Consider the following 27,237-nt stretch of genomic DNA (forward strand, 5'->3'; position numbering starts at 1 on the left):
TTGTATATAAATATCAACATTGTCCATGGTTTCTCTGCAGGTCTGTTAGTACAGGACGTCTGTCAGAGCAGCCAATCAGAATCACTCTGGGTGGACAGGCCTATCAAGGCAGCACAGACAGCTTGAACACAGAGCGACCCATGGACACAGGTATGGGGACACTGCTGCGTAGTGTTTACCACAGGTTGCCTTAGTGCAGTCATTTAGTCAATATATATGGAATGTCTTGTCTATATTCTTCCATATAAAAAGTTCTGTATGAACATAATGTTAGAGTGATACTGTTTTTCATACAGTGATAAAGCTTAATTTAAACTTCCCCATCATTTAAACTTCATCTTTTAACAGAAAATGAAACCACTAAATTCCCTCCTCCCACAGCCCCTGCAGGTCCCAGCGGGCTGGCTCAGGGTGGGTCAGCGAGTCCCCGTACTGTCATGTTCACTGTGGGTTCACCGCCCAGCAGCAGCACTCCTCCTACCTGCAGCCATCTGGGCACACGACCACGCACCACCTCAGGTGAGGACCCTTCACCTGAACTTGAGCTAGTATGGGAGTTAATGAGCTAACAGTTAGAAAGGAAGGCTGTGAGGTGTTCTTCATGAAGGTATTTGTCAGTAGTATTTATCTCACCTCCCTGTCCTTCTCTCAGTGGGCTCCAACAGTTCAGCCGGCTCCCTGTGCTCCACCAGCGGTCGGGTCTATGTAGGATCTCCTCCAGGAATGGCCATGGGCTCCTCTCCTCCAGGAGGTTTTGGGGGTGGGCAGATTGTCCCTGGGTCAGAGGGGGCACCTAGTAGCCTGCGCTACGTCCCCTATGGGACCTCCCCTCCCAGCTTGGAGGGATTCATCACATTTGAAGCCCCTGAGCTGCCTGAGGAGACTCTCATGGAGGTGAGTGGTTGTGAAGTCCCTTGTTTGGTGTCGGTTTCTCATCATTTAACAGGAAAATTCAATCAACAACTACGCAAAAACTGACTGATGATGACTGATTGCTATACTCTGTATCTTCCTTTTTGTTTTACATTTCATCTTTGCAATTGCTGGTACAGCGCGAGCATACAGACACCCTGATGCACCTACGGATGATGCTTTCATTCACCGACTGTGTCCTGGAGATGGCAGCTGTTCGAGCTGGAGGGACAGAGCTCGGTGTGTCGGCCGCCTCCCTCTACCCTCCCCAGGACAGTGTGGTTGTGGACCAGATCAGCCAGCTCAGCAAAGAGTGGGGGTAAGGATTGACTTATAATCGCATACAATTAAGAACATCATGTAGTCTGAGGAGGTTCTTTGTTCAGCAGTGTTGCTGCAGTGCTGAAGCTTTTCCACCCTCCTTATATACTGTGGTTGTGCTGCCCCCTACAGGCAGGTGGAGCAGTTGGTGCTTTACATGAAGGCAGCTCAGCTCCTGGCTTCCTCCCTCCACCTGGCCAAGGCTCAGATTAAGTCAGCCAAGCTCAATCCTTCCACTGCAGTGAAACAGGGTAAGGACATTTCACTCGTCATCTCCCATTAGTTGACTTTAACGGTGACACTGGAAACTGTGAATGAGAAAAGAGGGGACATCTGCTGTTTACCCACTTCTACTATACTAATCCCTCTCCCTGTCTTCTCTCAGTGGTGAAGAGTCTGAATGACCGCTACAAAAGCTGCATCTCCCTCTGCCGGCGGCTGACTGACAAACTCAACCACTTCTTCTCTGATAAGCAGCGCTTTGTTGACGAGATCAACAGTGTCACTGCAGAGAAGCTCATCTACAATCATGCTGTGGAGATGGTGAGTGTCAGATGCACAGTACAGAAACACAAAGAGAACATGAGAATTTAGTCTTGGTACCGGTTCTCATAATTTCCAACTTGCAGCTATAATGTGTGCGGCTCAGCCTAATGTGATGCGGTGTGTGTGTGTGTGTGTGTGTGTGTGTGTGCGTCAGGTTCAGTCAGCAGCTCTGGACGAGATGTTCAAGCAGACAGAAGATATAGCCTACCGCTACAGCAAGGCTGCCATGCTGCTGGACGGCCTGTCCAAGATCCTACAGGACCCTACTGACATTGAGAATGTGGTCAAGTGTGAGTACAAACTCTGAGATACACGCACACACTAAGTCTTACACAATGGGCTTCATGCAAGAACCACTCATATGAATAGATTTGTTCTTAAAGGACCCGTGTGTAAGATTTAGGGGGATCTATTGGCAGCATATGGCCGAAATAAAATATAATATTCGTTAGTGTATAATGACCTGAAAATAAGAATTATTACAGAGGAGGTGGGTCCTTTTCCACAGAATCCACCATCCAGTGTTTCTACAGAAGCTTAAAACAGACAAACCAAACACTGGCTTTAGAGAGGGCATTTCACGTTTGTCATGAGTTCAGCCACCATACGCTCCTACACGCTTGGAAGGGGAGGGTGAGGCTAGATGCAACTAAATCCTACAACACCGGTCCTTTAAGTGCCATGTCTGACTACAAACTAAATTCCATACCTGGCACGCGAGTCATATACAGATAGTCTGACCTTTTACAATACAGCGAAATCACTTGTTTCACTTTGGAAAAATGATGCCTTCATCCGAATGAATGTGGAGTTTAAATATGTTACAGAAATCAACCTCTTCATTCATCAGGCTGACAGTGATTTTCATTAACTTTGTGAGGAGATTTGTCTGAATCTGACTTGGAACACTTGTACAGCAAATGAAAAATAAGAGAGGTTTGGAATAAGAATACAGCATATGAAAAAGTTTTTGCACGAGGCCCATTGAATCTAGTAGACCTGTAGTCTGTCTAGCTAAAGACGTGTATTAATATGTTGTTGTTTTGTGTATTTTCCCTGCAGACAAAGCCAGTGTGGACCGCAGGATCTCAGCCCTCTGCTATTGCACTGTCACACTGTACGAGTAGCAGCACCTATATAAACACACATACACAGAGGGACCACGTCCTTAGACTGTTGACTACCATCCTCACGAAGCCGCTGTTCCCTCCTGTAGCAGTTCAAGCACTTTTCATTTGATAGGGTTCATCTGTATTTATCATCAGTTAGTTTCACTGGCTGCATCACGGACTGATCTGTGACAAGCGACTGATGCACAAACTTACTACCAAAGATGACAACGGATCCAGAAACAAAAGGCTGAAACCGGATGTGGACATAATGCATGCACTTTGAAAGTGCATTTTTTTTTCTTACGCTATAATGATGGAAAACCATCTGATCGACATATGTTTAAAAAAAAACAACTAATGTGATTCTTTCAGGATACCATTTGTTTTTTACCAGAGGAAAAAGAGGTGGACAGGACTATTAGACGGTGTTGCTGGCTTCAAGAGACTCGAGCTCCCCATGAAGCAGTTCATCTTTTTAAAATCCTGCTTACTATGTGATATCAGTAGTCATTTACTCTGTGTTTAAGTTGTCATTGTTCTTATTTATTGGTTCAGAAGAACATGGACGTCTGAGTCTCCTGCCTATCTTGAAAACCTCAAGTATTGGAACGGAAGGATATTGAAGAAATCAGCAGAAGGCTTATGGCCGGTCACTGTAACAGATCCAACTCACAAACAACGTGGACTTATACATAAAACACAAACTCCTGTTACAGAAATTAGACAGCCATGTGAGCAGAGGAACCTCTGGATTTGTAACTGCTTTGTTTTAATTTTTTTCGTGTTGTTAGCTCACGCACTTTATTGTGGATTGAGAGGAGCCGTGTATCTGTACAAGTTCTGAAGGAAATGTGAAGGCGGGGGAACGGTTTCCACTCCTGCTCCCACCCTCAAAACGTACCTGTTCTGTGTGCACGATCAACAAGTCTACAGACATAAGGCAGAGAGCAACCAGGGATACAGTGCTGTGATCCAAGACAATATTGACCCATATTAATGATTAAAAGTCAGGATGTCTCTGCTGCTTCAGTTTTGACCATTATTAAATCTGTCCAAAGTCCAACTTTATGGAAGTGTAATGCTAAATTGGTTGAATATCCCTTTAATTCCAGATACAGTTGTTGTGTCTGACCTATGAAAAAAATGGGCTACATTATGAATGCAGCCATTTTAGTTCTTCCCTGTTATCAACTTGGTATTTATTTTTCAAATAGCAGAAACAGGCTTTACGTCGTTTCCTTTGTTACTCAGTTTGGAGAATGCAGCAGACCTATGGTGACTTGTTGATTGTGTTGCTCATAGTGAGGCGGGGTTCAGGTGAATTTGGGGTAACAGTGGCTTACCCTGCTCACAGTGTCACAAGGTCTGTAGACTTAGATACTCAGAAGAAGAACCAGAACTTGAGATCCCCTTCTCCTGTCAACATTGCAGTGTTGAACAACCAATCAGGCGTCCACTTTAAACCCTGATGGAGTTAATTGTGAAACTGAATGGTCATATTACTTGACAAGTTACCTAAATAATAAGTTTCATTTTACTAAAATACTACAGCTTTTTATTTTCTGTCAGTATGTGTAGCTAATTTTTTTTTAACAAAACTTGATGTTTGCAAACGTGTATATATTTGTATGTGGTGCATGTGATGATTCCTTCCCCCTCTTTTTGGGAGGGGAGTGAGTGTGTGTGAGAACACGGTTTGAGTTTTGGGGGTGTTGATATCATCAGATACCCTGCCTGTCAGTCAAAGAGCACAAATCTTTATATGTACATAGATGAATTTGATACATTTTATCCATGCCTGCCAAGGGTTTGATAAGCAAACCTATTTTGGCACAACAGGGGTGTGCCAAAGAATAAAATATAACTTGTGGCAGCTCCAAACCTTTCCAGAGAACTCTTTCTACCAGGACTGTTCATTGCTGAGATCAAGACATGTATCCATTCAGTAGGAAATTTCCTGAAATGAGCGTGATGTCCTCAGATGTCATACTCGCGTTCCAAAATGTTGTGACACTTGATTCACAATCTGCACTGCCTAGCATCCATCCCTCTGCCTCCCCTTAAGTCGTCTGCTTTGCTCCCAACTGTGTATGTATGAGTGTGTGAATATATACACACACACGTGCACTTGCCAGGTGTGCATTAAGGCCAGTAGTATACAGTTAATGATGGAAACGGTGGTGCTGCCTTCTTGTGAAAGCAGATGTAGGCCTACTCCTCTGTACAGGTGTGAATACATTCTTTTTCTGTGTAAAAATGTGTATAAATGCATTCACAGGCAGCCAGCGGTCCCTGGGCCTGTTTCTCTGATGTACTGTTTTTTTTCCTAGACATATCTGGGTTTGTTTCCCTCGTCCTTGTCATGAGCACTCTGAACCACACGAAGCCTTTTACTGCACACAGAGTGAAATGGGACGAATGAAGCTAAAGGAAACCGCCTGAATCTTTGCTCTGTACCATTTTTTTGTCCATGGACTGTAACTGAAGATGGGACTGTTTTAGATAAAGCATGGGTACCACATCTGCATTTTACCCCGTAGAACCTCTAGAATCTTGAATGTATGTACCCTGTTGTTTTGCGCCTCTCCAGCTTGATCTGAATGCATTTTGAAGAGCCCCGCTGTCAGTCACAACCCTGAAAATGCAACACTTTCCAAGCACCAATTTTTCAAAGAGAAATGTTGTGTGTTATACTTGTGTGTCTCTCACCAAGGAGTGTCTCTCTTTGTTCTTTATGGAACACAAATACAGTCTTTGTTATTAAAAAGAGGAAAAATAAAGCTGTCTTGCTGTGTTTTATTTAAGCTTGGTTCTGTGTCAGTTTCCCAGATTTTGAGAGTTTGGACAAAAAGATCTGAATATAAGACTTATTGTTAAATAGTATGTTGAATGTTAATTTTATGTGCATTTCTATTGTGCTACCTTGAATGCACTCATTTGAAACCTTAGACGACTTAATATTAATTAGAGAGAAAATTAAAGCTTGACTGAAATAATAAAAGGGTGGAAGAGGCAGAGTGAAAAAACAACTGTTTTAAGTCATTTATTTATTCTTCCAGAATCGCTATCGATTTGGATTGGGTTAAGTTCAAATTAACCATTTGTATTGTAAGTTTTGTTTATGAATGTGTCCCAGTCTGTCTCGTATATTCTCCTTCTGATCTATTGCCCAAGCATCTTCAGCATCTCTGGAAGACCAGCCTGCTGAATTTGATCACAAAACAAACACACGAAAAGAAAGCTGACCTTTTCATGTCGTATGAGTGTCAATTCCTTAGTTTTACACATTAGCGTGTATACTAAAGAGGCTTAAAAGAATTCAGCATCAGAAGTTTATTTACTCCATTGTTTACAGTACTCTGTGTTGCATACCACAGCTGAGGCAGCTGGAGCAGAACGTGTACATTATGTGCTGTAATATAATTATTTTATTGACATATATCCTTTTGTAATGACTGGCAGAAAGATATCACCCCTTCTGATGAGATACCTTTCAAGGATATACTGTTTTTTTAAGGTGGTCTCACTGTTTTGGGATAAAAACAACAACTTGATGTGTTATCAGCATTATCAGAATGTATTTCTAATCAGTTTCCAGTAATTAGCCCACTCTTATGAAGTATTTCGCTTTCCTTGTGATTTTAAATGGGTGCTGTTGGATTGAAACGACATCATTCTCGTGGAGCAGACACAGGGCTTTGGAAACCACTTTTGACACCGTATTGTGAAACGTAACGCACTATTCAACTGGCACTATTGTGACAATCTGTCAGACCGTGGGACAGCGAAGAGGATGTTTGGACTCATTACAGTCTATGGGGTGAACACGTTCTTTGAGATTGTCCAGCGGTGCCTCTCACCAGCAGCTGACATGCGGCTACACTGTTGTTGTTATTGTTACTGACGGAGGCGCTCAGCCGGTGTAACACCAAAATGTGTGACCTATGAGATTCTGTGACTACACCCAAACGACGATGTTTTCCTAACCATAACCAAGTACTTTTGGTGCCTAAACCCAACTGCAACCGCTTCACATCGTCAACAAAGCCTCTGGCGCTTAACTTGCCTTTTGGGTCACAGAATCTGATAGGTCACATATTTTGGTGTCACACCGGTTGTGTTTTGCAGTTGATAGGCCATTTCCTTGATGGACATGCAAACATCCAACCCAATTTGTGACGCCGTCTGACTGTAACGTGAGCTAAGCAGACGACTTTAAAACCAGTTAACTTAGCTACGTTTGAGCTTTAACAGTTTACCGGTGCGTGGCTCTGAAAGGTAAAAGGTTTTGCTACAGCTTCAGCTGTCACTTACATATTAATAGCTTATGTTTGTTCGCATGTTTGTTCGCATGTTTGCTGTAGCTAATGCTAACGTTAGCTGTTTAAAAACAGTTTGAAATGCCATTACTACCGGTTAGCAACCAAGCTAAACCAACCTGGATTTACAGGACGAACGTGTTTATCCAGAGACTAATAGTGACTCTGGTATTAATGTACAGCGAGTAACGTATTGTCTGTGTTCCCTTTGCACTAAGTGTTTGCCACAAGAAAGGTCTACGGCAACATAATGTAAAGCAAATTGTGTCATTAACGTTAATTAGCTACATGCCCGTTAATCCTGTTCATAACGTTGATTTATGCCGCGTTCCAGACTGCTTGGAACTGGGAATTGTCCTGGTTGAAATCTCCGATTTTCAACCTCCGAGCGTTCCAGGTGCATTGGTGGTGCCTGACGCCGAAAGTGAACGAAAAACATGGCATTATTGTTATGTTTTAATGACAAGTGATAATCTACGGAAGCCCTAAGCGGCCAACGGTTCATATCTTTTATTTTACTCCGTTTTCCCGTCATAACTGGATTATCTCGTGATCTCGAGATAACGACTGTTGTGGTCTCATGATAACGAGATCATAATCCTCAAAAGTCAGTAAATGTATTTAACATTGCAAAAATGCAAAACATTTATACATCAATTTACATGCAGAACAGGTTTTACTATATGATGGCATGGGTCATACACTTATACTTTCATGTTGCCTTTATGTTATATGTGTGCTTCCCTTTTTAGTCTATGGTGCTTCCATGGGAGCTGCCATTGTTGTGTGACGTCATTCAGCTGCTACCAAGGGGGTAAGCCAGGGATCGGACAGTGAAGCCATGTAGGCCCAAAAATGACGTCAAAACCCTGTGACATCCCGTCGAACGCGAGGGATGAAACCGTATTGTTTAGTTTGTAAACTTTTAGTAAACATATAGTCTTTATAAAGATGGTCAATGATGAATCTGCTGAGGTTTTGCCAAAATGTTGTGGTGTGTGAGCAATACCAAAAGAGGTGCAAAACAGTTTCTGGGTGGTCTTCACTGAAAGAACAGTTTGTATTGATGTCTCTTTTAAATTTAACCATGTAATGATTAGCAGGGTAATATCTGTGAATTATTCTGAACGACACTTCTTTCATCTTGTTTACTATCAGGTAACCTATCTGTGAGGAATCATCCAAACCTTTTTCCAACTTTCAGTGAATGTAAAACAACTATTTGGCGATCAGTGACGCTGTGTTGGTGTTTGGCAGGTGAGCCTCGTAGGTGGGCGGGTTAAACGGTAACGATCAGAGTCAGACAAACACACTGAGCCATGAAACTTTTTGTTGGTGCAGCGATGCAGCTAACGTTACTACATTTACAGTGTTTCTGCCGTTGCTTTACGTCATTAAACCACGGTTATGCTGCGTGATTATGCTTAGAAGACGCTGGTGCCAACAGGAAGTAGCCCTGTAGTAGTATTTTATTGGTCCAAAACTGGCTTCACTGCTCTCCATTCAAATTAGCGGGGTGGCTTCGTCCAGTAATATACTGTCTATGGCTGCTACTCCTGACATTTTTTTTTCTTCTCCGAGTTCACGATTCAATGGTTCTCTTTCTAGTTGGAGGTTGGAAATTTTCGAGTTCCGAGTGCCTGGAACGCAGCATTAATGTTAGCAGCAGCTAATGTCACACACACGCTCCTTAATCTGCCAACATTTGCTTTTAGTGGCAATCTTAATGAAATGACTTTAGCATTTAAGTTAAATGAGCCAGAAAGCGAAAAAGTGGATTGAAATGGGTCCATTTGGTGCTTAAACTGTATATCCATTTTCTATTTAAGATGTCCCGAGAGCAGCTGGTTGTACAACAGGCCAGGAAGTCTTTCCAGACAGGAAAAAGCAAACCTCTGCAGTACAGGATCCTCCAGCTGAAGAGTCTGCTCCGCTTCATCTCAGAGAGACGGAGGAACATTGCAGATGCTGTCAAAAGGGACCTCGGCAAGGTGGGTCAGTCAAAACTTTACCGGCCTCCAGAAGGTCCTAGAAATCCAGGAAAAGGTTGCAATTTTGTGAGGGTCTGGAAACTGTATGCATACATAGTCTTGGGACTGTACAGGTCAGTTGACAGTAATACACTGTACAGCAGAATGCAACATTCACAGGATTATTTTCAGTCTATCTGGAACATTTAGTTTTAAGATTATTTTGGGGGAAATTATTAACACATCAGGAAGAGAACAGGCCAGAACTCTATTGACAACAGGATTGGAAGACAAGTTGGCAGTTAAGGAAACAGAACACAATCCAAGAAAATAATCAATTGTGCTGGTCTGCAGTTTTTGTATGTGGTTTTAATTTGTTTCTATAGTTGCTCATCTAGTTTGCTTCTGTTTGATCAATACTTATGGAATTTAATAGTGCAGTGTTGCTCTTGGCCTTTTTAAAGATTAATGCACACTGTCAAACAAGCATAGCCCTCCACAGACATGTACAATAGGTCAAGTTCTAGCTCAGTGCAGCATGTGGTCGAGCTGGACAATAGAAAGCATCTCAGGATTTTTCAGCCAAACGTCTTAAAGATGACTTTTTTTTTTTTTTTTTTTCCCCTAATGAGTACAATCATGCACCCAAGTTGATTTGTACAACATTGTTAATTCAAAAACTATTAAGTATTTTTATTTTTTAAGATAAAATAGGATTCAAATCCAAAATGATAGTGTAGAGCTATATGGAACTGAAACATACTAATTACTGTTGTGACTGCTGAAATCATCAAAATAAGTAGTTTAGTTTTTAATCCGAAAAGGAAGTCCTCTTTGAACATGGTTTTATTTTCCTGCTACCTCTCCACATTGTTCACACACATTGTTCTAATGTTTCCAAAACAAAACACATTGACGTTAACTACCACTTCTGTATGGATTTTGTCCCCCCCCCCTCCTGCTTTTAGAGTGAAAATGGGGCTGAGCTGTTTGAGACACTGGGACTGGAGGGAGAGATCAAGCTGGCTATAGGGAAACTGGCAGAGTGGGCGGCTCCTCGTCCGGTAGAGAAGAACCTCCTAACCATATCAGATGAGGTTTATGTGCAGCCAGAGCCTCTGGGAGTGGTGCTCATCATCGGGGCCTGGAACTACCCCTGGGCTGTCACCCTCCAGCCGCTCGTCGGAGCCATTGCTGCTGGTACCAAATATACTCCTACACACCCATATGTATTGTAGATAGGCCCACTGGTGGTTTTAAAGGTGCACAGCCTGTGGTGTTGCTAAATGGGCTACATGTGCCGGCTCTCTTGCTACATCATTACACCCAGGTAAAACTCCAGGTTTGCACTGGCGTTCATCGCACAGTGAGAAAAGCATCACAGAGGAAACATACATAGTCATTTCTCCTGACAGAGGAGAATGCAGTTAAAGAAATAAAAATGTGTATAGTCACAACAGTCATCAGATCAGCACTCCCCCTCTATTTTCAAATATCATGAAGAAGCAGAAGCAAACGAATAAGGACCTGCAGTGTGATCAATTTAATTGCTCACTTTAACATTCCGAGCTCAGTCTACACAGGTACACTGAGGCCTACCCAAACTCTGAGGAATAAGTGCTTTGCAGTCTTTTCAGTCGAGCCTGTGGGTCTCTAAATCTTCTGTTTGATGGCAAAAAGCTAATATTCTTGAAATAAATTTGAGAGGGTTCTGGTGTAATATTACCAGCCAAACTTGACTCAAGCATTTGACCCACAGTCGTTGAACAGAGATACCATGTACTGATTCCATACTGCATGAATCCATGCAGATGGTCCACATGGCTGATTTTTCTTCTTGTCACTGTAGCTGGTGATGTCAACAGGATCTGTGCATTTGTTCCAAATCTAAAAAAATCACTCTCCTAAGAAAGTAAATGCTTTGTGTACCTTGCTACAGATAAAATAAAGATAAAGCAGTGTCCACATAGATACCTAAATATTCACAGGAGATAACCTGTTTGGTCTGTATACTGGACAGTAACTGGTGTCGCGTGTCTGAAAAGGCCTCTATAGACCAGTCACCATCCCTTTGACACAATCTGACTCTCAAAATCCTTAGCCAAATGTTGGAAATCATTCATCCTTAGCTAAGTGGAAAAACGTACACCAAAAACACAGATTTAAAATATCTCAACATCACAGGTAGCTTATATAACCTGTAGCTACTCTAACCTGTAGGTTCAGCGTTATTGGCTTGGGATTTTGCTTTTCATCACCAAAAGTGTTTTTTATGTGTGTTGTTTTTTTGTGCGTTACCATCCTGCCACTGTGTCTCTCTCATCTTTCAGGGAATGCAGCAGTAATTAAGCCATCTGAGGTCAGCCCTCACTCTGCCAAGGTCATGGAGGAACTTCTCCCTCTGTATCTAGACAAAGTGAGCTTCCTGCCTCGTTCGATATGTTACATAACCTCTTTTTTCCTATTATCTGCATTTTAAGTGTGAATGTACGGGGAGTTTTAATGACTGTTTATTCTCTCTAGGATCTGTACCCAGTGGTGACAGGTGGAGTGGCAGAGACCCAGGAGCTGCTGAAGCAGAGATTTGACCACATTTTCTACACAGGAAACAGCACAGTGGGTAAACTGGTGATGAAAGCTGCATCTTACCACCTCACCCCAGTGACCCTGGAGCTGGGAGGGAAGAGCCCCTGCTACATCGACAAGAGCTGTGACATCACTGTCGCATGTCGGTCAGTTTGAACTCTAAAATGAAGCACACAAATGTTGCCATTAATCCACTGAAGCTTCAAATAACTGCCAAACACAAAGCAGTTATTCTCAAAGCCAACACAGTTCCCAGATGAGTTTCAAAACCCCAACAATGTGCTAATACAACATAAAGGTTTGAGGGTTTTGCATAACTTTCTTCTCACAATACAGTCGCATCACGTGGGGAAAGTTTGTCAACTGTGGCCAGACGTGCATCGCTCCAGACTATATCCTGTGTGAACCCTGCATCCAGAGCCGAGTAATAGAAGAGATCGAGAAGAGCATCAAGGTTGGTTTAAAGTGAAGATTTTAAAATGTCAGTTATTCATAAGATTTCAGGAGGTCCAAAGTAAAATGAGAGGCTTAGGTTTCTTTTAAAATTTAATTGATTAGGAATAATATTGATTAGAGAATATAAAACATGACAATTTCCTTGGTGTAACTATTCCATACCTATGTGCTGTAAAATCTAACAGGGAGAACTTCTGGTCTGTTACAGAGGTCATATTATGCTTTTTAGCTTTTTCCCTCTCCTTTGAGTTATATCTTGTGCATGTAATAGATTTCCAAAGTGAAAAAGCCCAAAGGGAGTTCCTTCCACAGAAAACACTGCTCTGAACTGCCTGAAAACGGCGTGTTTGTAGCAGTTACGCTTTGCTGTGACGTCACAGCAACATGCGTGTCATAATGCTCGACTAGCAGCTAGTCTGACAGGCCCTCAAACACCAGTGGATAAACACTCTGAGCTATATATATGTGTGTGTGTGTGTGTGTGTTCTCCTTACTTACTAGGAATAATAGGAAAATCTATTAATTTTATTAGTGCATTGCCATTTCCCATATTTGAACAATAGTAACCATAGCGTGATACACAGGAACTATCGTTCACTACAGCACGAAGGAAAAACAGGCCTTGAGAGGATTCTGAGCTTTAATTGCAAGATTACAAGCAGTCAGAACATCTTCATCTTTCATTTCACACATTGCAGGAGTTTTACACCGATGATCCAAAAAGCTTTGAGGACTACGGACGCATTATTAACCAGCGGCACTTTAAGAGGGTTATGGCTCTCATGGAGGGGAGCAGCGTTGCTGTTGGTGGAGACAGTGATGAATCCCAGTGCTACATAGGTATGCGGTGTGTTTGAGCAACTGATTGCTAAAAAAGCTTTTCACTTAGGGATGACAACAATCAATACACAGGGCAGTGTTAAAGCATATCAATATAAACATTGTGCATTCAAATAAAAAATGCACTATGTTGTATCTTCCCTTCACCACGTTCACCCATCTGATTGATACAAAAATAATGGCCTGCTATATGTAACGGGAGAAGGAAGAGCAGTCACAATCTTGTTTTTCTCTCTTGTTACAACATTACATTCAGAGCTCCATTCTTCTTATTGACTTGGCACCATATCACTAATCATCCTACATTCTACCTATCCATGTCTCTTCTGCCTAAGCAAGCACATCATTCAAACACTATTTTCAGTATAATGTATAAACAGCCCTTTTGGATGTGTTATCTTTTCCATTGAAAGACCTTGGGACATTTCTCTCAGCCACTGACCTACTTGAGGTCTGGTAACATTTTTCCAAGAGATGGAGCTAAAAGCATTTGTACTTTAAGCTGCAGTGGGGAAAAAAAGCATCTAAAGTTGTGTAAACTGAATTGATTGCAGTAGTGGTTGGCTCAAGAGGCCAGCTGATGACTTTACTTTAGATGTTGGTGATGGTAGCCCTTGCTGGCATATACATGGTGTCGATTAGCATTTTGAAACGTCGCTATGCTCAGTGACATAGTGCCGCAGACTACTTAAGGTTTTGAGTCGACTTGACTGTAGAAGTCGTCTTTGAGAAGGATGGCAGGTTTAATCGGCTTGGATCAATTAAGAAATTCCAATGGTTACCCGGTTTGTGGCAAGAAAAATTGTCCATATAATATCTAATACCCCCCTCCTGCAGCATAATCTGCTTCTTTACTCCGTCTCCTCACTGTTTTATACCCAAATGTTTTTGGAGTATTAACAGCAGAACATGTTCATGGACTCGGAGGAAGTGCGTGTTGTGTTACTATAGATTGTTTTGGTAGTTGAAACGGTCAAGTTTTTTTTTTTTTTTTTTTTTAAGTAACCTTTGTTGCCGTAAAAGGAGTTGAATATGTTACCCCTTGTTATTGAATCTCATTATTTAAACTGATGGGTAAGGCACAGGTAAAAATAACCTAATGACATTTTATGTATCTCCTCTTCAAAACCCCTCATCTGTAGGTAATTTGTCAATTACACAATAATTGTACCCAGAGCATTTATATAGTACACACATTTTTATTTCTTGCCAGGATACTTACAACTGGAAAAAACACAACACTACGTGTATATAGTGTCTTTCCAATGTGTAAATAAATCAGTATCAATACATTTGAGAGACACAGTCACAGTGTGTGCAATGAGCGTAACCAGTAACGCGAGGAGTAGGACCCAAATGCAGAGGCAGATTCTGTACAGTTCAATGATTTAATGGCACAAATAATGAATTAACGGCGCACAGGGATGATGAGAAAGGCTAAGGTCAAGACTTTAGAAGCAATCAAAATGAAATATAATAGGGTATAATCCACAGACGGGCAAGGTTCAGGAAAAACAAAGATAAAGTACAAACACCAGGAAACCACAAAAAGGCTGGAGCGCTTGACTAATGGACGGAGACGAACTGGCACTGAAACAAAGGAACACACAGAACTAAATACACCAGTGAGGGGAGTATAACTAGTCACAGGTGAAACTAATCAGAGCAAGGTAAACGATCACACAGGCGGGTTAACACAAAGACAGGAAATTAACAAAGAAACACAGGTTAGGACTCTTTCGACATAAAATAGGAAATAATAAAATAAAACCCCAAATCCTGACAATATTTGCTTGTACTGAATGACCCTCTTCTTCCGGTTTCCTCGCAGCCCCCACTGTGCTGAAGGATGTGACGAGGGATTCCAAAGTGATGAAGGAGGAGATCTTTGGGCCTCTGCTGCCCATCATCGCAGTGAGCGGTGTAGACGAGGCCATCCAGTTTATTAATGAGAGAGAGAAACCTCTGGTTGTGTATGTCTTCTCCCATGACAACAAGGTAAACACATCACCAACAGACATGTTTGTTTCCCATTATTTGAGTTAACATTTAGCTCTTTTTGCATTTGTGATTTTAAAATGCTATGATAAGATTGTACCCACACTGCTCTGTTTTATCGACTATTCCTATCTGATAAATAGCTGATCAAAAGGGTTTTAGCGGAGACGTCCAGTGGAGCTCTGCTGGCTAATGACTGTCTGGTACACTTTACAGTTAGCGCTCTGCCCTTCGGAGGAGTCGGTGAGTGTATAACCGTTAAACTAAACCTGCAGTTATTTAGTCTCCTTTTTATTTTGAGGAATAAAGCTAAAACACATGTAAAACTGACCGGTCCTCCCACCTCTTTCTCAGGTAACAGTGGTATGGGCTGTTACCACGGCCGCTACAGCTTTGACCAGTTCAGCCACCTGCGCAGCTGTCTGATCAAGCAGCTGAAGATGGAGGCAGTCAACAGCATGCGTTATCCACCTCACACCGCCAAAAAGCTGGGCTGGGCTCGATTCCTTCTGCTCAAGCAGGTCAACGTGTGCAAGCTGCAGCGCGTGTCACTGGTGATCATGTTGGCAGGCTTGGCAGCATTTGTGGTGCAGGTAAAGCAACCAAAATATACCATTCCAATCCAAATAGGATTAACAGGGCTTGTTTTGGTATCAGTAATGCTTTGTTTTATATTTCTGTAGTTTCCTAAGAGCTTTAATAGAAAGAACTGTTCAATTTGGTTCTAATTATTGGGAGATTAGAGACAAAGTTCTGAGACATTTGTGTGTTTAGTTAGTTGCATTCAGTTTATAAGCAGTTTTCCAGAGGAACTGCCTTGAAAGAAAAACTTCATTTAAACCCAAGTAAATATTTATTCTTTATTAATTGAAGGGGCCACGTGTAGTTTAACAACACATAATCCATGCTCGGTGCATTTAGCCGACATGATGCATCACGTGCCAGTGTTTCAATAACGCTATCTTTCACCAGAGGCTCAGCAAAGTGTGCTGACTTTGCTAAATGTATTGGATGATAATGACAACTGTTAGTGAGCTGGACTGAATATTATAAATGAGACTGTTGCCACACTTTAGTATAACAGTCAGACTGCAGTAAGTAATGTTACTTTAACTTACTGAATGGGTCTTCCACTGTGTTGTGTCCTGCACCGTCGGGTTGCGTTATTGGATATTATGTGGGTCACGTAAGTTACAGAGACCTGTAACCGCCACCAACATCAGAGACCTGCCAAGAGGCTGTGTACCCGAGTATCTGTAAAACCACAATAAATCTAAATTGAATGTTACAAAGCAAACGTCGGATCCGTTCTAATGTAGCTGGCTGTCCCTGCCTTCCATCACTGTAGGCTAGTATAAACAAATTGCTCCACATTTCCATTTTACAGTTAATCATTTAATTTTACAGTTTATCAACACTTTGACAGAATACCAGTTGTACACAGGATAGTAATGTGGACTTGGTTAGCTTGTGAAGTAATGTGGAGAGCCATACAACTACAGTATTTTGCACCCGATAATGTTAGGGGAACTGTTCACTAATATCTTTTTCATAAAAAAAAAAAAAAGTCATTTTCTATAAAAGCTGGGCACTGTAGTTTTTACCAAACAGAAGTAAATTAGTCATTTGTTGGGGACTATTTCCAGCCATGTATTAAGATGTGTTTCTAATAGGTTTTTGGGGCTCTGTGGCACAGAGGAGTAAGATTTTTAAGGCCTTGGAGATGCAGCAGTTGTTAGTAGACCATGTCATTGTTGTTTTCATGGTATTTATTGACAAAGAAGAAGAACATAGAATATTACCAGACTTATGCTTTTAAGCTGTTCTCATTCAAGAGGGATTAGCCGCAGTGTTCTTCTGTGATGGACCTTGTTTTCCACAGTACTTGATCTATTAAAATCTCAGGGATCTGAGCCGGTAGACCCGACTGCGCATAACACGGCCTGTCTCAGACCGAACGTACAGTATCTGCATATGTGTTCAGCCCCACTCATAACATATTTCTTAGTCCTATGTGCCACGTGGGCCGTGTCTTGCTCTCAGCCATTAGATATCACTGAGAACAAGATGTTGTTTGACAAAACAACACTGAGAAAGTGCTAATTCTTTGTTAATAATTGACACACTTTAATGTCTCATTGTCTCACCCAAGGTTAAAACTGTATCGACACGGCCATATTCACCTTAACAGCAGGAAGCATTTGTTTTACGCAACAGTTATGCTTTATGAAACGGGTGGGGGGGGGGCAGTTTTTGTAGAGGGATGTTTTTTATATGTGGGGTATTTGTGTGATGACTGTTTACAACTATTTGAATAATGACATACAGTTTCCCAAGAGAACCAGATATGAGTACTCTTCCCCTGCACCTACCCACAATCCTACAGGCCTGTACCCTCATACAACAATGGCTTTGTCTCCAGCAGACAATGTGTGGTGTTGTCCAGGAAATCTAACCACATAATGCCCCCTCATCTACCCTCCCTTTAATTACCCAGCATGCTTCACTCTCCTCTGCTAAATGCCCCCTTTTGTTTTGGTCCATCCCACCTTCTTTGTTGACATCCACACTTGTTGTGCTTCTGTGGACAGTTAAAGTATCTGTTATCTCTGTACTTCCAACAGTTTGGATCTGTCTCTTTGCACTGAGTTTGTGTCATGTTTCTTGCAGCGGTTCCTGCGACGAGGCTAAGGAACAAACTGCTGGCCTGAGTTGAACCCTGTGCAGGTGATCCTGGGATAGCCACACGGGCTTCTGACCTATAGTGGATCGCTGCTGTGATTGACTGATCCATAGTTTCTCATTCATGTTACTTTGTTACACCTTAAGATACTGACATACTATTTTATTATTTTACATAAATTGTATAGCTCTATATTTTCATTTAACCTAATAAATGGAGATCCTTGTTTATATTTTGACATTGTGAAACTGTTTAGCAGTGATGCAATTTATTACACTACTAAATGAAAATTAATGCACACAAACTACCTTTTACATGGAAATCCTTAACAGTGAATGTCAAGCTTTCAATGGTGGCAGTTCTTGGTAACATTTGATTGGGATCCATACTCGTGTAATGTAATTAAATATAAAGACGTTTAATATTGTTCATTGTTTCGCTATTGACTTAAAAAAAAATGTTTTTAACATTGTACAAAACTAAAAGCCATTCATTAACAAGATCCCAAGGTTATTGTAATTTAAGACATGTCTGCTATGACTGATAAGCTGTTATTAAGATACATTGACCTTCATGATGGCTGATTAGGACAGCTAAAGGCTGTAAAAGAAGAAGCACAGGTAAGCGAGCTACAGACGCTAATGGAAAATTATACAATAGGTAAACGTGGAACTTTGAATATTGTGCGTGTGTGGCGGTGGGGTGTCTGATGTGATGAAGGTCTCAGTGAGGTGGTCTGAATGAAGCTGCTGGTTACAGTGCGCAAGCTTCGCGGTAAACTGATCCTAGAGCAGCCTGACTGGTGGGCAGCGCACAATGAGGCTCAGTCAGTCAGTCAGCGTGCCCGCAGCGTGTCCGACATCTGAACCACTTTCAGATCTGTGACGGATTATTGAGCTAATATTTTAGAGATAATCCACTGGATGCGTGTTTGAGCTGAGCCTGGGTAAGTCTACTTTTTTTTTTTTCTCTTCCACTGTTCCCGAATCAACGAGATAATGTCATCAGAAGGTATTGATATTCGACATTACCGCGTTTACAGCACTTATGTAGCCTACAGGCTTTAAATAAACAAAAAGTTAGACCTGCTGAAAATAAACGACACAGCTACCTTGTCATGAATACCTAGACATTTGTATTAACTAAAGAGAAATATCAGACCCAGTGAAACCTCTAAAGGTAACTGTAAATGCATAGCCTACCTGTCAACACGCACATCTGGAGCTTTCAATAATATAACATGCAGATTCTAATATCATCATTCAGCAAAAACATACTTTTCCTGTCAAGAAGTCTAGATGTAATTATTTCAGCAATGAAAAAACAAGGGGAGACTCCTACTTTGGATGAAGCAAATTCAGCCACAAGATGAGGTTTACTCCATCCAGTATATATGGGGTTCTGTCAGACTTGCAACAAGCTCCATTGTAAATTAAAGGTCAACCTTCATACCCTCTTTATGACAGTTTTTTATTTATTTTTTAGAAATAACACTATAAATAACATTAGTTGTGCACATGGATTTGAACATTTTAATAACTATCATGAAAGACTAAACTCCAGCATTTTTTTCTACAGGCATATTTGCATCCAATCAGAAAAAAAGGGCAGCAGAAGTCTTTGTATTTGCTCTTGCAAGGTAAATGAATTTAGTAGGACTAAGAAGAAATAGAAAATCCAAATCTGGGTTAAAGAGGGAACAACATTTGTTTTGTACCTGTTCTGCTATTTGCAGCCTAGTTTCCTTAAAGTTTCCTTTACTGAGCAGACATTCAGTTTTACTAGATTCAGTTATCTCCTCCCTCTCTCACTTGTTCACAGGGATGGGTTAAATGAGAGAATGAATTTCGCTACATGTATGTGTATGTGACAAATAAAGTACCTTTACCCTATTTGTTTTGGATATTTGCACATCACAACTGTTGAGCAGTTGTTTTGTAGCTTGTGTTTACATGCCTAAATGTCTAACAGGCTGGTGCATTGTGTAACTGAACACATGCCGCCACTTTGAAAAAACAAAACCTTTTTAAAAGAGCATGACTGGACTCTGGCTTGTCACTGCTACTGATGCTGTAAATTTCTAACAGACAAGCCTGCTGTCTTATGCGTGTCTACAGTTGTGGTTTGCTGTCCTCGAGCTGTCTGAATGGAGAGGCAGGCAGTGCTGCGGGCCAAGGAGGCCTTCCTGAGCGGCAGGACTCGGCCTGTGGAGTTCAGACTGCAGCAGCTTCACGCCCTGCAGAGGATGATCACTGAGAAAGAGACAGAGATCTCCACTGCCCTCAAACAGGACATCAACAGGGTGAGTCGCGACACAGCACGCCGCTGCATGTAACATGTAATGTATGTGTGTGAAATATGTTGAGTGTGCTGAGTTTCCTACAGAGCCAATACGACACACCGCTCTTGGAGCTGATTGGCATTGAGAATGAGATCAAGCTGGCTATAGAGAAACTGGCAGAGTGGGTGGCTCCACGTCCAGTGGAGAAGAACCTCCTCACTATATCAGATGAGGTTTATATCCAGCCGGAGCCCCTGGGAGTGGTGCTCATCATCGGGGCCTGGAACTACCCCTGGGCCCTTACCCTCCTGCCACTGGTTGGAGCAATCGCTGCTGGTAGGTATCGCTCCTTATAGCTTACTTAAAGTTAGTCAAGTAGACCTCCTTTGCCACTTTTTTTGGTGACAATGCCAGTCTGAAATGAGCTTCTAACCCATAGAAATGAATTCTGAAGTCTCTGCACATCCACATGTGTTTTCAATCATTGCTCAGGCTGAAGTTGGGTGGAGCTACTGTATACTGGGGTTTATGTGAGTTCATACTCTAAGAAAAAGAAAAAAAACGTTGTCACATGCAAACCCGTGCAACAGAACCAAGGGACTGTGCACAAAATATGACGGTGGATGGGAGGTCAGAGAATGGGGAGGGGTAAGTATGTTTTCCTTTTCGCTGATCAGACAGGCAGAGCAGAGAAGGGTCCTTTAATTTTTTTTTAAATGTCAGCATTTGGGAGAGATCAAAACAACAAGGGATCAGTTTGCCTCATTTCTTCTGCATCATTACAAAAATGTAATATGTCATATAAATTTCGACCTATATTACAATTGTGTTTTTCATAGATTTGAAAATGTCTAATTCCACTTCTATTTGTGCATTGGTGACATTTTAAATAAATTAATTAGATAGTCCACCAAAAATAGTAGCTCTAAGTTATAATAGTGTAAAGAGTTGTACCATCCCAACACTATATTTGATATAAAATAGATATATATATTAGATATATAAGATATAAAAAATATTTCATATTAGGGGGCAGTTTTTTTTAAGTCATGGTTAGGATCCGAAAAATGCTGGCGAGGATATATTTTACTCTATGTAACATCTTTGATTAAGTATAGGAACAAGCAGGCAGAGAATACTGTATATACATGATGCATTAATGAATAATTCTACAATAGAAATTGATCAAATGACTCTGTAATATGAAAGGTATCATGCATAGTGACCAACCCACAGAGCCTTATCACAAACTCTTCAGCTCCCTTTAGCTCAGTGGAATGTTGTAGCATCTTCTCAGCTCATTGTTTTTATTTTACCGCCTGCAGCTTTACTGTGTTGGGTTAAAATACTCATATAAACCCACTTGTACACTACCAGCAGCAAACAACAGACTGACACAGGTAGAGACTAGCTAGTGAACATAGTGGAGCATTTAGCAGCTAAAGGATTTAGTGGAGACCAGAAATCTGCTAAAAGGAGAGTGAATATCACATTACATTCATCAGGGGGACAGCATGACTCCAAATGAATCAGAATGTTGCTCCATGTGTGTTGGATGTGTAAATAAGCAACTGTTTGTTTGCTGGCAAACTTTATAAATTGATAGTCAAATCATATCAATGTTTACTGCTGCTTATATGCAGTTACGCAGGTTAAAACGTTTCCACAGGTCTCTGGCTTATGCATACCTGTTCCAAATACTAAAGTATTCCAAATATTCCGCAATCAAACAAGAGAAATAGCAAATTCTTATAAAAGCATTAACTGTGAACATATTATTGGGTTAATGGGAAATATAGTTTGACTTTGTCATCAGAATGGAATACGTTGTGGTTAATTTGTCTTGTCTTGTTACAGTCTAGCCTATATCCATCAGCCAGTTAGCTAGTTAACTCTAACACTGAGGGTCAGATTAACTTTTAATACAACAACTCTTTAAAACCTTTGCTATTTTAGTTAAGGTGAAATGTGTGAGTAACTGTAAGGTGTAAACAAAGAAAATTGATTCTTCAACTGAAAAGTGTTTTTTTACCTAATCACTTTTGGCTCATATTGTTCATTAAGGGGTTTAAATCCGGACCAAAGGCATTATATTTAGCAATTTAAAGGATTTTTGAATGGTATGTGTATAGATTAAGAGATGATTAGAGTTTTTGCCATTTTCACCCATTTTTGGATAAATAATGAATATGCCCTTATTTAAGGGATAAGTATTATGTCCTGATAATAAAGAGATCAGTTGCTTTAAAGTGGCTTTGGAAGAGAAATATTTTGGTGTGACAGCATCATGAGCCCTGCATTCTCAGCCTCCTACTTGTCTGCTCTCCGTCACTCAGTGATCTCATTCCATTCACAGAAACCAGTGTTCTCTCTCTACAGGCAACGCAGCTGTGGTGAAGCCGTCCGAGCTCAGCGAGTGCTCGGCCCTCCTCCTCCGGGCGCTGCTGCCTCGCTATCTGGACAAGGTCTGAACACCAGCTGCTATTGTTGATGAAATAATGTTCCAAGCTGCTGTAACGTCAAAGCCTTGTACCAACACAGCACAGCACATTACAGATATATTTGACTACATGGTCACTGTGTTAGGGGCTCATTCCTCCCACATCATCTTGAATGTGTCCGGAACATGCAACTCATTTTCATTACTGTGTAGTTAATGTATCTGCATAGATCAGAAAATATGATACAACGAAATAACTTTGCTGTGTATTTCCAGGATCTGTACCCAGTAGTGATCGGTGGTGTGTCAGAGACCCAGGAGCTGCTGAGGCTCAGGTTTGATCACGTCTTCTTCACAGGGAGCAGCACAGTGGGTAAACTAGTGATGGAGGCTGCAGCTCGCCACCTCACCCCAGTGACCCTGGAGCTGGGAGGCAAGAGCCCCTGCTACATTGACAAGAGCTGTGACATCAGAATTGCCTGCCGGTAACACACCACTCATCAGAGTATCCCAAAGCACCAGTAGTCATACACAGAGCTGAATAAATTGCACAGGGCTCTGAGGGCAACATGTCTTGTCAAGTGATCCACATTATACATTTGTTCTTCCTTACCTGGTCTGTATACAGTCGTATCACATGGGGAAAGTTTATCAACTGCGGTCAGACGTGCATCGCTCCAGACTACATCCTGTGTGAACCCTGCATCCAGGGCCGAGTGGTGGAATGCATCCGACAGACTCTACTGGTACCATCCTTTAAACCTGACTGAGCTAACATCTTAATGTACATGAAACCTCGTAGTCGGGAGTTTTTATCAAGACCTTTTGATCCATCCCAGGAATTTTATGGTGCTGATCCCAAATGTTCACCAGACTACGGCCGAATCATCAACCAGCGTCATTTCAACAGAGTCATGGGTCTGATGGAGGGTTACACTCCTGTGGTGGGAGGACAGAATGACTCCTCACAGCGTTACATCGGTAGGAAGATACAGTGAGGTAGTGGATAATCAGCATATTTTCTTGAAATTTATATTTCTGTTTAGTGAACATTGATGTTGTACATCCAGCCCCTACAGTGCTGAAGGATGTGCCCCCTCACTCCAGGCTGATGCAGGAGGAGATCTTCGGCCCTCTGCTGCCCATTGTCACTGTGAGTGACATGGATGATGCCATCCGCTTCATCAACGAGAGAGAGAAACCTCTGGCCCTCTACATCTTCTGCTCCGATAAGAAGGTGAGAGGAAACGGCAGGTGCAAGAAGATTTAAAACACGTTTTAATGTTCAAAACACTTCGTTATCTTCCCCGGTTCTCCTCCTCTTGTCTCTCTAAGGCAGTAAAAAGGATGATCGAGGAGACCACAAGTGGAGGGGTGACAGTCAATGACGTTATGATGCACTACACCCTCAGCTCTCTCCCGTTTGGTGGTGTTGGTAAGACAGACTCAAAGTGCATTATTGTCTGTGTTGTTTACTTTACTGCACCAGGTTAAAACAAAGAGTTTATTTATTTTACACATTTTGAATTCATTCACAAAAGAGTCTGAATGGTTGAAAATTAATGAACGACTCTTGCCAGGTATGAGTACACATATGAGGAATTTGACTCCGGATTGTACATTGCTCACGATGTGCTTGCTCACAACAAGCGTAAACAAAGACACAGACTACAGTATACAGAACACACATATACACACCATAAATATAGTGTTATATGCAGAGTTCGAACGAAGCTCGAGTAAATATTTAGATATTTCATTTTTGATAATTGATTCACCATTTTAATCATCATCAAGCAAAATCATGACATTTGCTGGTTCCAGCATCTCCAATATGATGATTTTATGACATGTAAACTGAATATCTCAGTTTTTTTTAATGTCAGACAAAACAAGTAATTTATTTGTGCTCTGGGCACTTATTATGGACACTTTTGAAAATTTTCAAGTATTCTATAGCCTAATAATGAATCATTTGAAAAAAAGAATTGACAGATAAATTGATGAAAAAAATGTGTTGCAGAGTTAAATTTTTCACATGATCACAATAAAGCACGTGCTGGACTGTTTGCATCCCGGCGATTAGTCCACATCCATCAAACTATGGCCTTTCATTTTCCCATCATTGACTGGATTCCCCTGAATCTCTTTAGAACAACTTTGTTGAAGAGGATGATAAAAACACACAAAAAAGGGGGGGGGGGGAAATCCTTTGATTATAAGTCCTGTGCTCTGTGCTCTGACATTATCCTAAAGAAACGCACCAGTGGACCCCTGTATTCAGCTATGGTTTGTTATCACGAGATAATTATCCCGTTATCACGGGGAAAACGGAGTAAAAATCAATGGTATTTGAATTGATGGCCGCTTAGGGCTTCCGTAGGTATGAGTGGATCAGAATTTGTTATATTTATTAGAAAACTATTTACAGAACAGCCTCAGAATTGAGCTTCAGTGCAATGTTTTTGATTAGAATAGTGAGAGAATATTCATAATTTTTTAGAAAACACATTTTACTCTGATGATACTCTTACTCATAAAAAGAACATTATCTGTACCGGATACTCATTTCAACAGAGTACTCGCTTAACCCTTGTAGAGAGCTATTCATACTTGGCTGAGGTGGAACATTTTGCATATCAATAAAAATAAGATGTGCAAAATGGTGATGCCACTGTTGGACCTGTTTCAGCTTTGTCACGACACTCTGGAGAGCACTGCAACTAAAACTAAAAGCGCACGTTCATCCCCAGGCCAATAGTAGAATAAGAATTGATAAAGACTGTAGCACAGCGGAAACTGGACCTGCTTGTGTCTCTGATGTCCAATTGGGTCACAAATCCACATTTGAAAGAAAAATACCTTTCAGATCTTTAGCCTTTCTTCTCCCTTCGCTGTATTTGGGTATGAAGCACCACACACTGGTTTGGCTGGTATCTTATTATTTATTGTTTATTTTATTTAGGACCAGTTCATAACAGAGGTGGTAGACATAAGTGTGCTGTGTGAAGTGCACTGACAGCTACCTTGCAGGCTTCATATAGTTGCCCCATTTAGTAGAATTAGTAGTAGGTTTTTAATTTGAAAAGAGATGACTACAGACTTGTTTGTGACCTCTCCAGGTCAGAGTGGTATGGGGCGCTACCACGGTAAACACACCTTTGACCAGCTGAGCCACCAGAGGGCGTGCCTGGTCCGCTCTCTGGGCATGGAGAGTGTCAACCTGGCCCGGTACCCTCCTCAGGACCGCCGACGGGCGCGCAGGGTGCGGATGGCCCTCAGGTCACCCTTGATCGACATGTCCAAGAGGACGTTGATCTGGGCAGTCGTTGCCACCATCATTGGCTTCATCCTGTTCATCACCCTGCTGGTCATCCTGCTCATAGCTGCAGGCCTCAACTGCACCTGCTGGTACTGGAGAGGCTTTTATAACTAGAGAATCCAAAGAAAGAAGAAAATGTGCCTGCTGCAATGATTTCCATGTTAAGAAACCATCTGAACAAACTTTGAATCCTGTTTTGTATTCAGATATTGTAGAGATAAAAAATAGGATAACCCTATCTAACGTTTATTTCCTGTGTGTCTATTTTGTATCAGATGTCCTCCTTCAGCGATGAGACAAACAAAGTTAAACATCAAAAGTGTCAGAAACACTGCTGTCCTGCATTTTTCATTACTGCAGGTTAACGTTCACTTTTTGAGGAAATAGTATAAATACAAACTGTAATCCACAGATAAAGCATGTGTGTATTTAGTTTGTGTTGATCCAGAATAAAGATTTGTTGATAAATTACCACTTTCCATTTTTATTTAGCATCATTTATAATTTTCTAATTCTAAAAACCTTCTTCTTCAAGCAATACTTCACTTTAAGGCTGCATTTTCAATATATATCCATTCACTAAAATGATGATGAATCAGCTAGCAAAAATTGGAGATGTTGAGGATCCTTAGTCACCTGCTGTGCAGTTTTAGTAAATGGAAGTTATAAAAGAAGAACACTGATTATCTTGGTGGTTAAATGTCCATGTAGTAATAAAGACTGGCAGTGTTAGACCTTTTACTAACCTGCTGATGCTGCAGGAGGCTTTGTCAGATTTATCCCATAATCCCTCAGAAAAAGCGACATACTGTATCTGTCACTAATACCAACCCTGGAATAAGCCCCAAATCAAACAGTAAAATAAGTGTATCTACAACATGGTCAGGTTAAGGCACAAAATGGCTGTAAATGGCTTCAGCTAACATAAGAGTCTTCAAAACCCCACTGCTAACAGCAGTTTTACTTTTAGTCATTCAAACAGTGACCAAAACAATCACTCCAGCATTGTGGTTGTAATTTCTCTGCTTTCATATAATTGCTGTATTGTAAATGTGTTTGCATGATAATGGTAACCTGTTAAGTGTCAGATTACATACTACCTGAACAAAGTGTGCATAACTGTGTGTGCAATGTCTTACAAAGTGAAATGTGTACCATATACTGCAATGCAGGTTATATTAACAATATAGTCTTCTTTGAGTTAATTCTGCAAGTTGATGCAACTGTCCCTAAATGGACTGTTTATAATTATGATATGAACAATATGAACAATACATCAGATGTGATTCTGTCAAAGCAGTTGGTTCTCACTGTTCCAGTATAATGGATACTGTGTGTGGCTACCAGATGGCAGCAGAGGGCTAAAGAAGAGGGTTTAGGGACCAAGTCAACAGATGAGTAAGGGAGCCAATTCAATGAGTATAGTGCCTTTATGTTGCTCGTGTTCATAT

General features: G+C 41.2%; 3 protein-coding genes across 7 annotated transcripts in view; all 3 read left to right on the forward strand.

Moving 5' to 3' along the window:
* Positions 1–5,671, forward strand: part of ulk2 (unc-51 like autophagy activating kinase 2) — a 39,021-nt gene extending 33,350 nt beyond the window's left edge. Inside the window, exons 20-27 of the mRNA XM_038694231.1 lie at positions 41–150; positions 382–519; positions 653–894; positions 1,053–1,231; positions 1,366–1,484; positions 1,619–1,776; positions 1,934–2,069; positions 2,842–5,671. Of these exons, the coding sequence (XP_038550159.1) occupies positions 41–150; positions 382–519; positions 653–894; positions 1,053–1,231; positions 1,366–1,484; positions 1,619–1,776; positions 1,934–2,069; positions 2,842–2,906 (1,147 nt within the window). The 3' untranslated portion in view covers positions 2,907–5,671. The remainder of the gene's footprint in view (positions 1–40; positions 151–381; positions 520–652; positions 895–1,052; positions 1,232–1,365; positions 1,485–1,618; positions 1,777–1,933; positions 2,070–2,841) is intronic.
* A 1,348-nt stretch (positions 5,672–7,019) lies between these two features.
* Positions 7,020–17,984, forward strand: LOC119883022 (aldehyde dehydrogenase family 3 member A2-like). 4 transcript variants are annotated; one of them, XM_038693474.1, is made up of 12 exons: positions 7,046–7,169; positions 8,369–8,467; positions 9,040–9,201; positions 10,149–10,380; positions 11,511–11,596; positions 11,704–11,912; positions 12,103–12,220; positions 12,921–13,062; positions 14,894–15,060; positions 15,204–15,303; positions 15,415–15,653; positions 17,731–17,984. In XM_038693474.1, the coding sequence occupies exons 3-12, from the start codon at positions 9,040–9,042 to the stop codon at positions 17,749–17,751; spliced, it is 1,476 nt and encodes a 491-aa protein (XP_038549402.1). In that variant the 5' UTR covers positions 7,046–7,169; positions 8,369–8,467; the 3' UTR covers positions 17,752–17,984. The 4 variants fall into 4 exon arrangements, with proteins under 4 accessions (XP_038549403.1, XP_038549402.1, XP_038549401.1 ...); XM_038693473.1 differs by lacking the exon at positions 7,046–7,169 and adding an exon at positions 7,963–8,024; XM_038693475.1 differs by lacking the exon at positions 8,369–8,467 and having other exon boundaries at positions 7,020–7,169.
* A 328-nt stretch (positions 17,985–18,312) lies between these two features.
* Positions 18,313–26,257, forward strand: LOC119883021 (aldehyde dehydrogenase, dimeric NADP-preferring-like). Of its 2 annotated transcripts, XM_038693470.1 has the most exons (11): positions 18,313–18,689; positions 19,322–19,382; positions 19,861–20,045; positions 20,129–20,360; positions 22,404–22,489; positions 22,741–22,949; positions 23,093–23,210; positions 23,304–23,445; positions 23,535–23,701; positions 23,800–23,899; positions 25,587–26,257. In XM_038693470.1, the coding sequence occupies exons 3-11, from the start codon at positions 19,890–19,892 to the stop codon at positions 25,898–25,900; spliced, it is 1,524 nt and encodes a 507-aa protein (XP_038549398.1). In that variant the 5' UTR covers positions 18,313–18,689; positions 19,322–19,382; positions 19,861–19,889; the 3' UTR covers positions 25,901–26,257. The 2 variants fall into 2 exon arrangements, with proteins under 2 accessions (XP_038549398.1, XP_038549399.1); XM_038693471.1 differs by lacking the exon at positions 19,322–19,382.
* The last annotated feature ends 980 nt before the right edge of the window (positions 26,258–27,237 follow it).

The sequence above is a fragment of the Micropterus salmoides genome, unplaced genomic scaffold (assembly GCF_014851395.1).
Source record: "Micropterus salmoides isolate LMB-PRFRI ecotype aquatic unplaced genomic scaffold, ASM1485139v1 Ms_hic_scaffold_3, whole genome shotgun sequence".
NCBI lineage: Eukaryota > Metazoa > Chordata > Actinopteri > Centrarchiformes > Centrarchidae > Micropterus > Micropterus salmoides.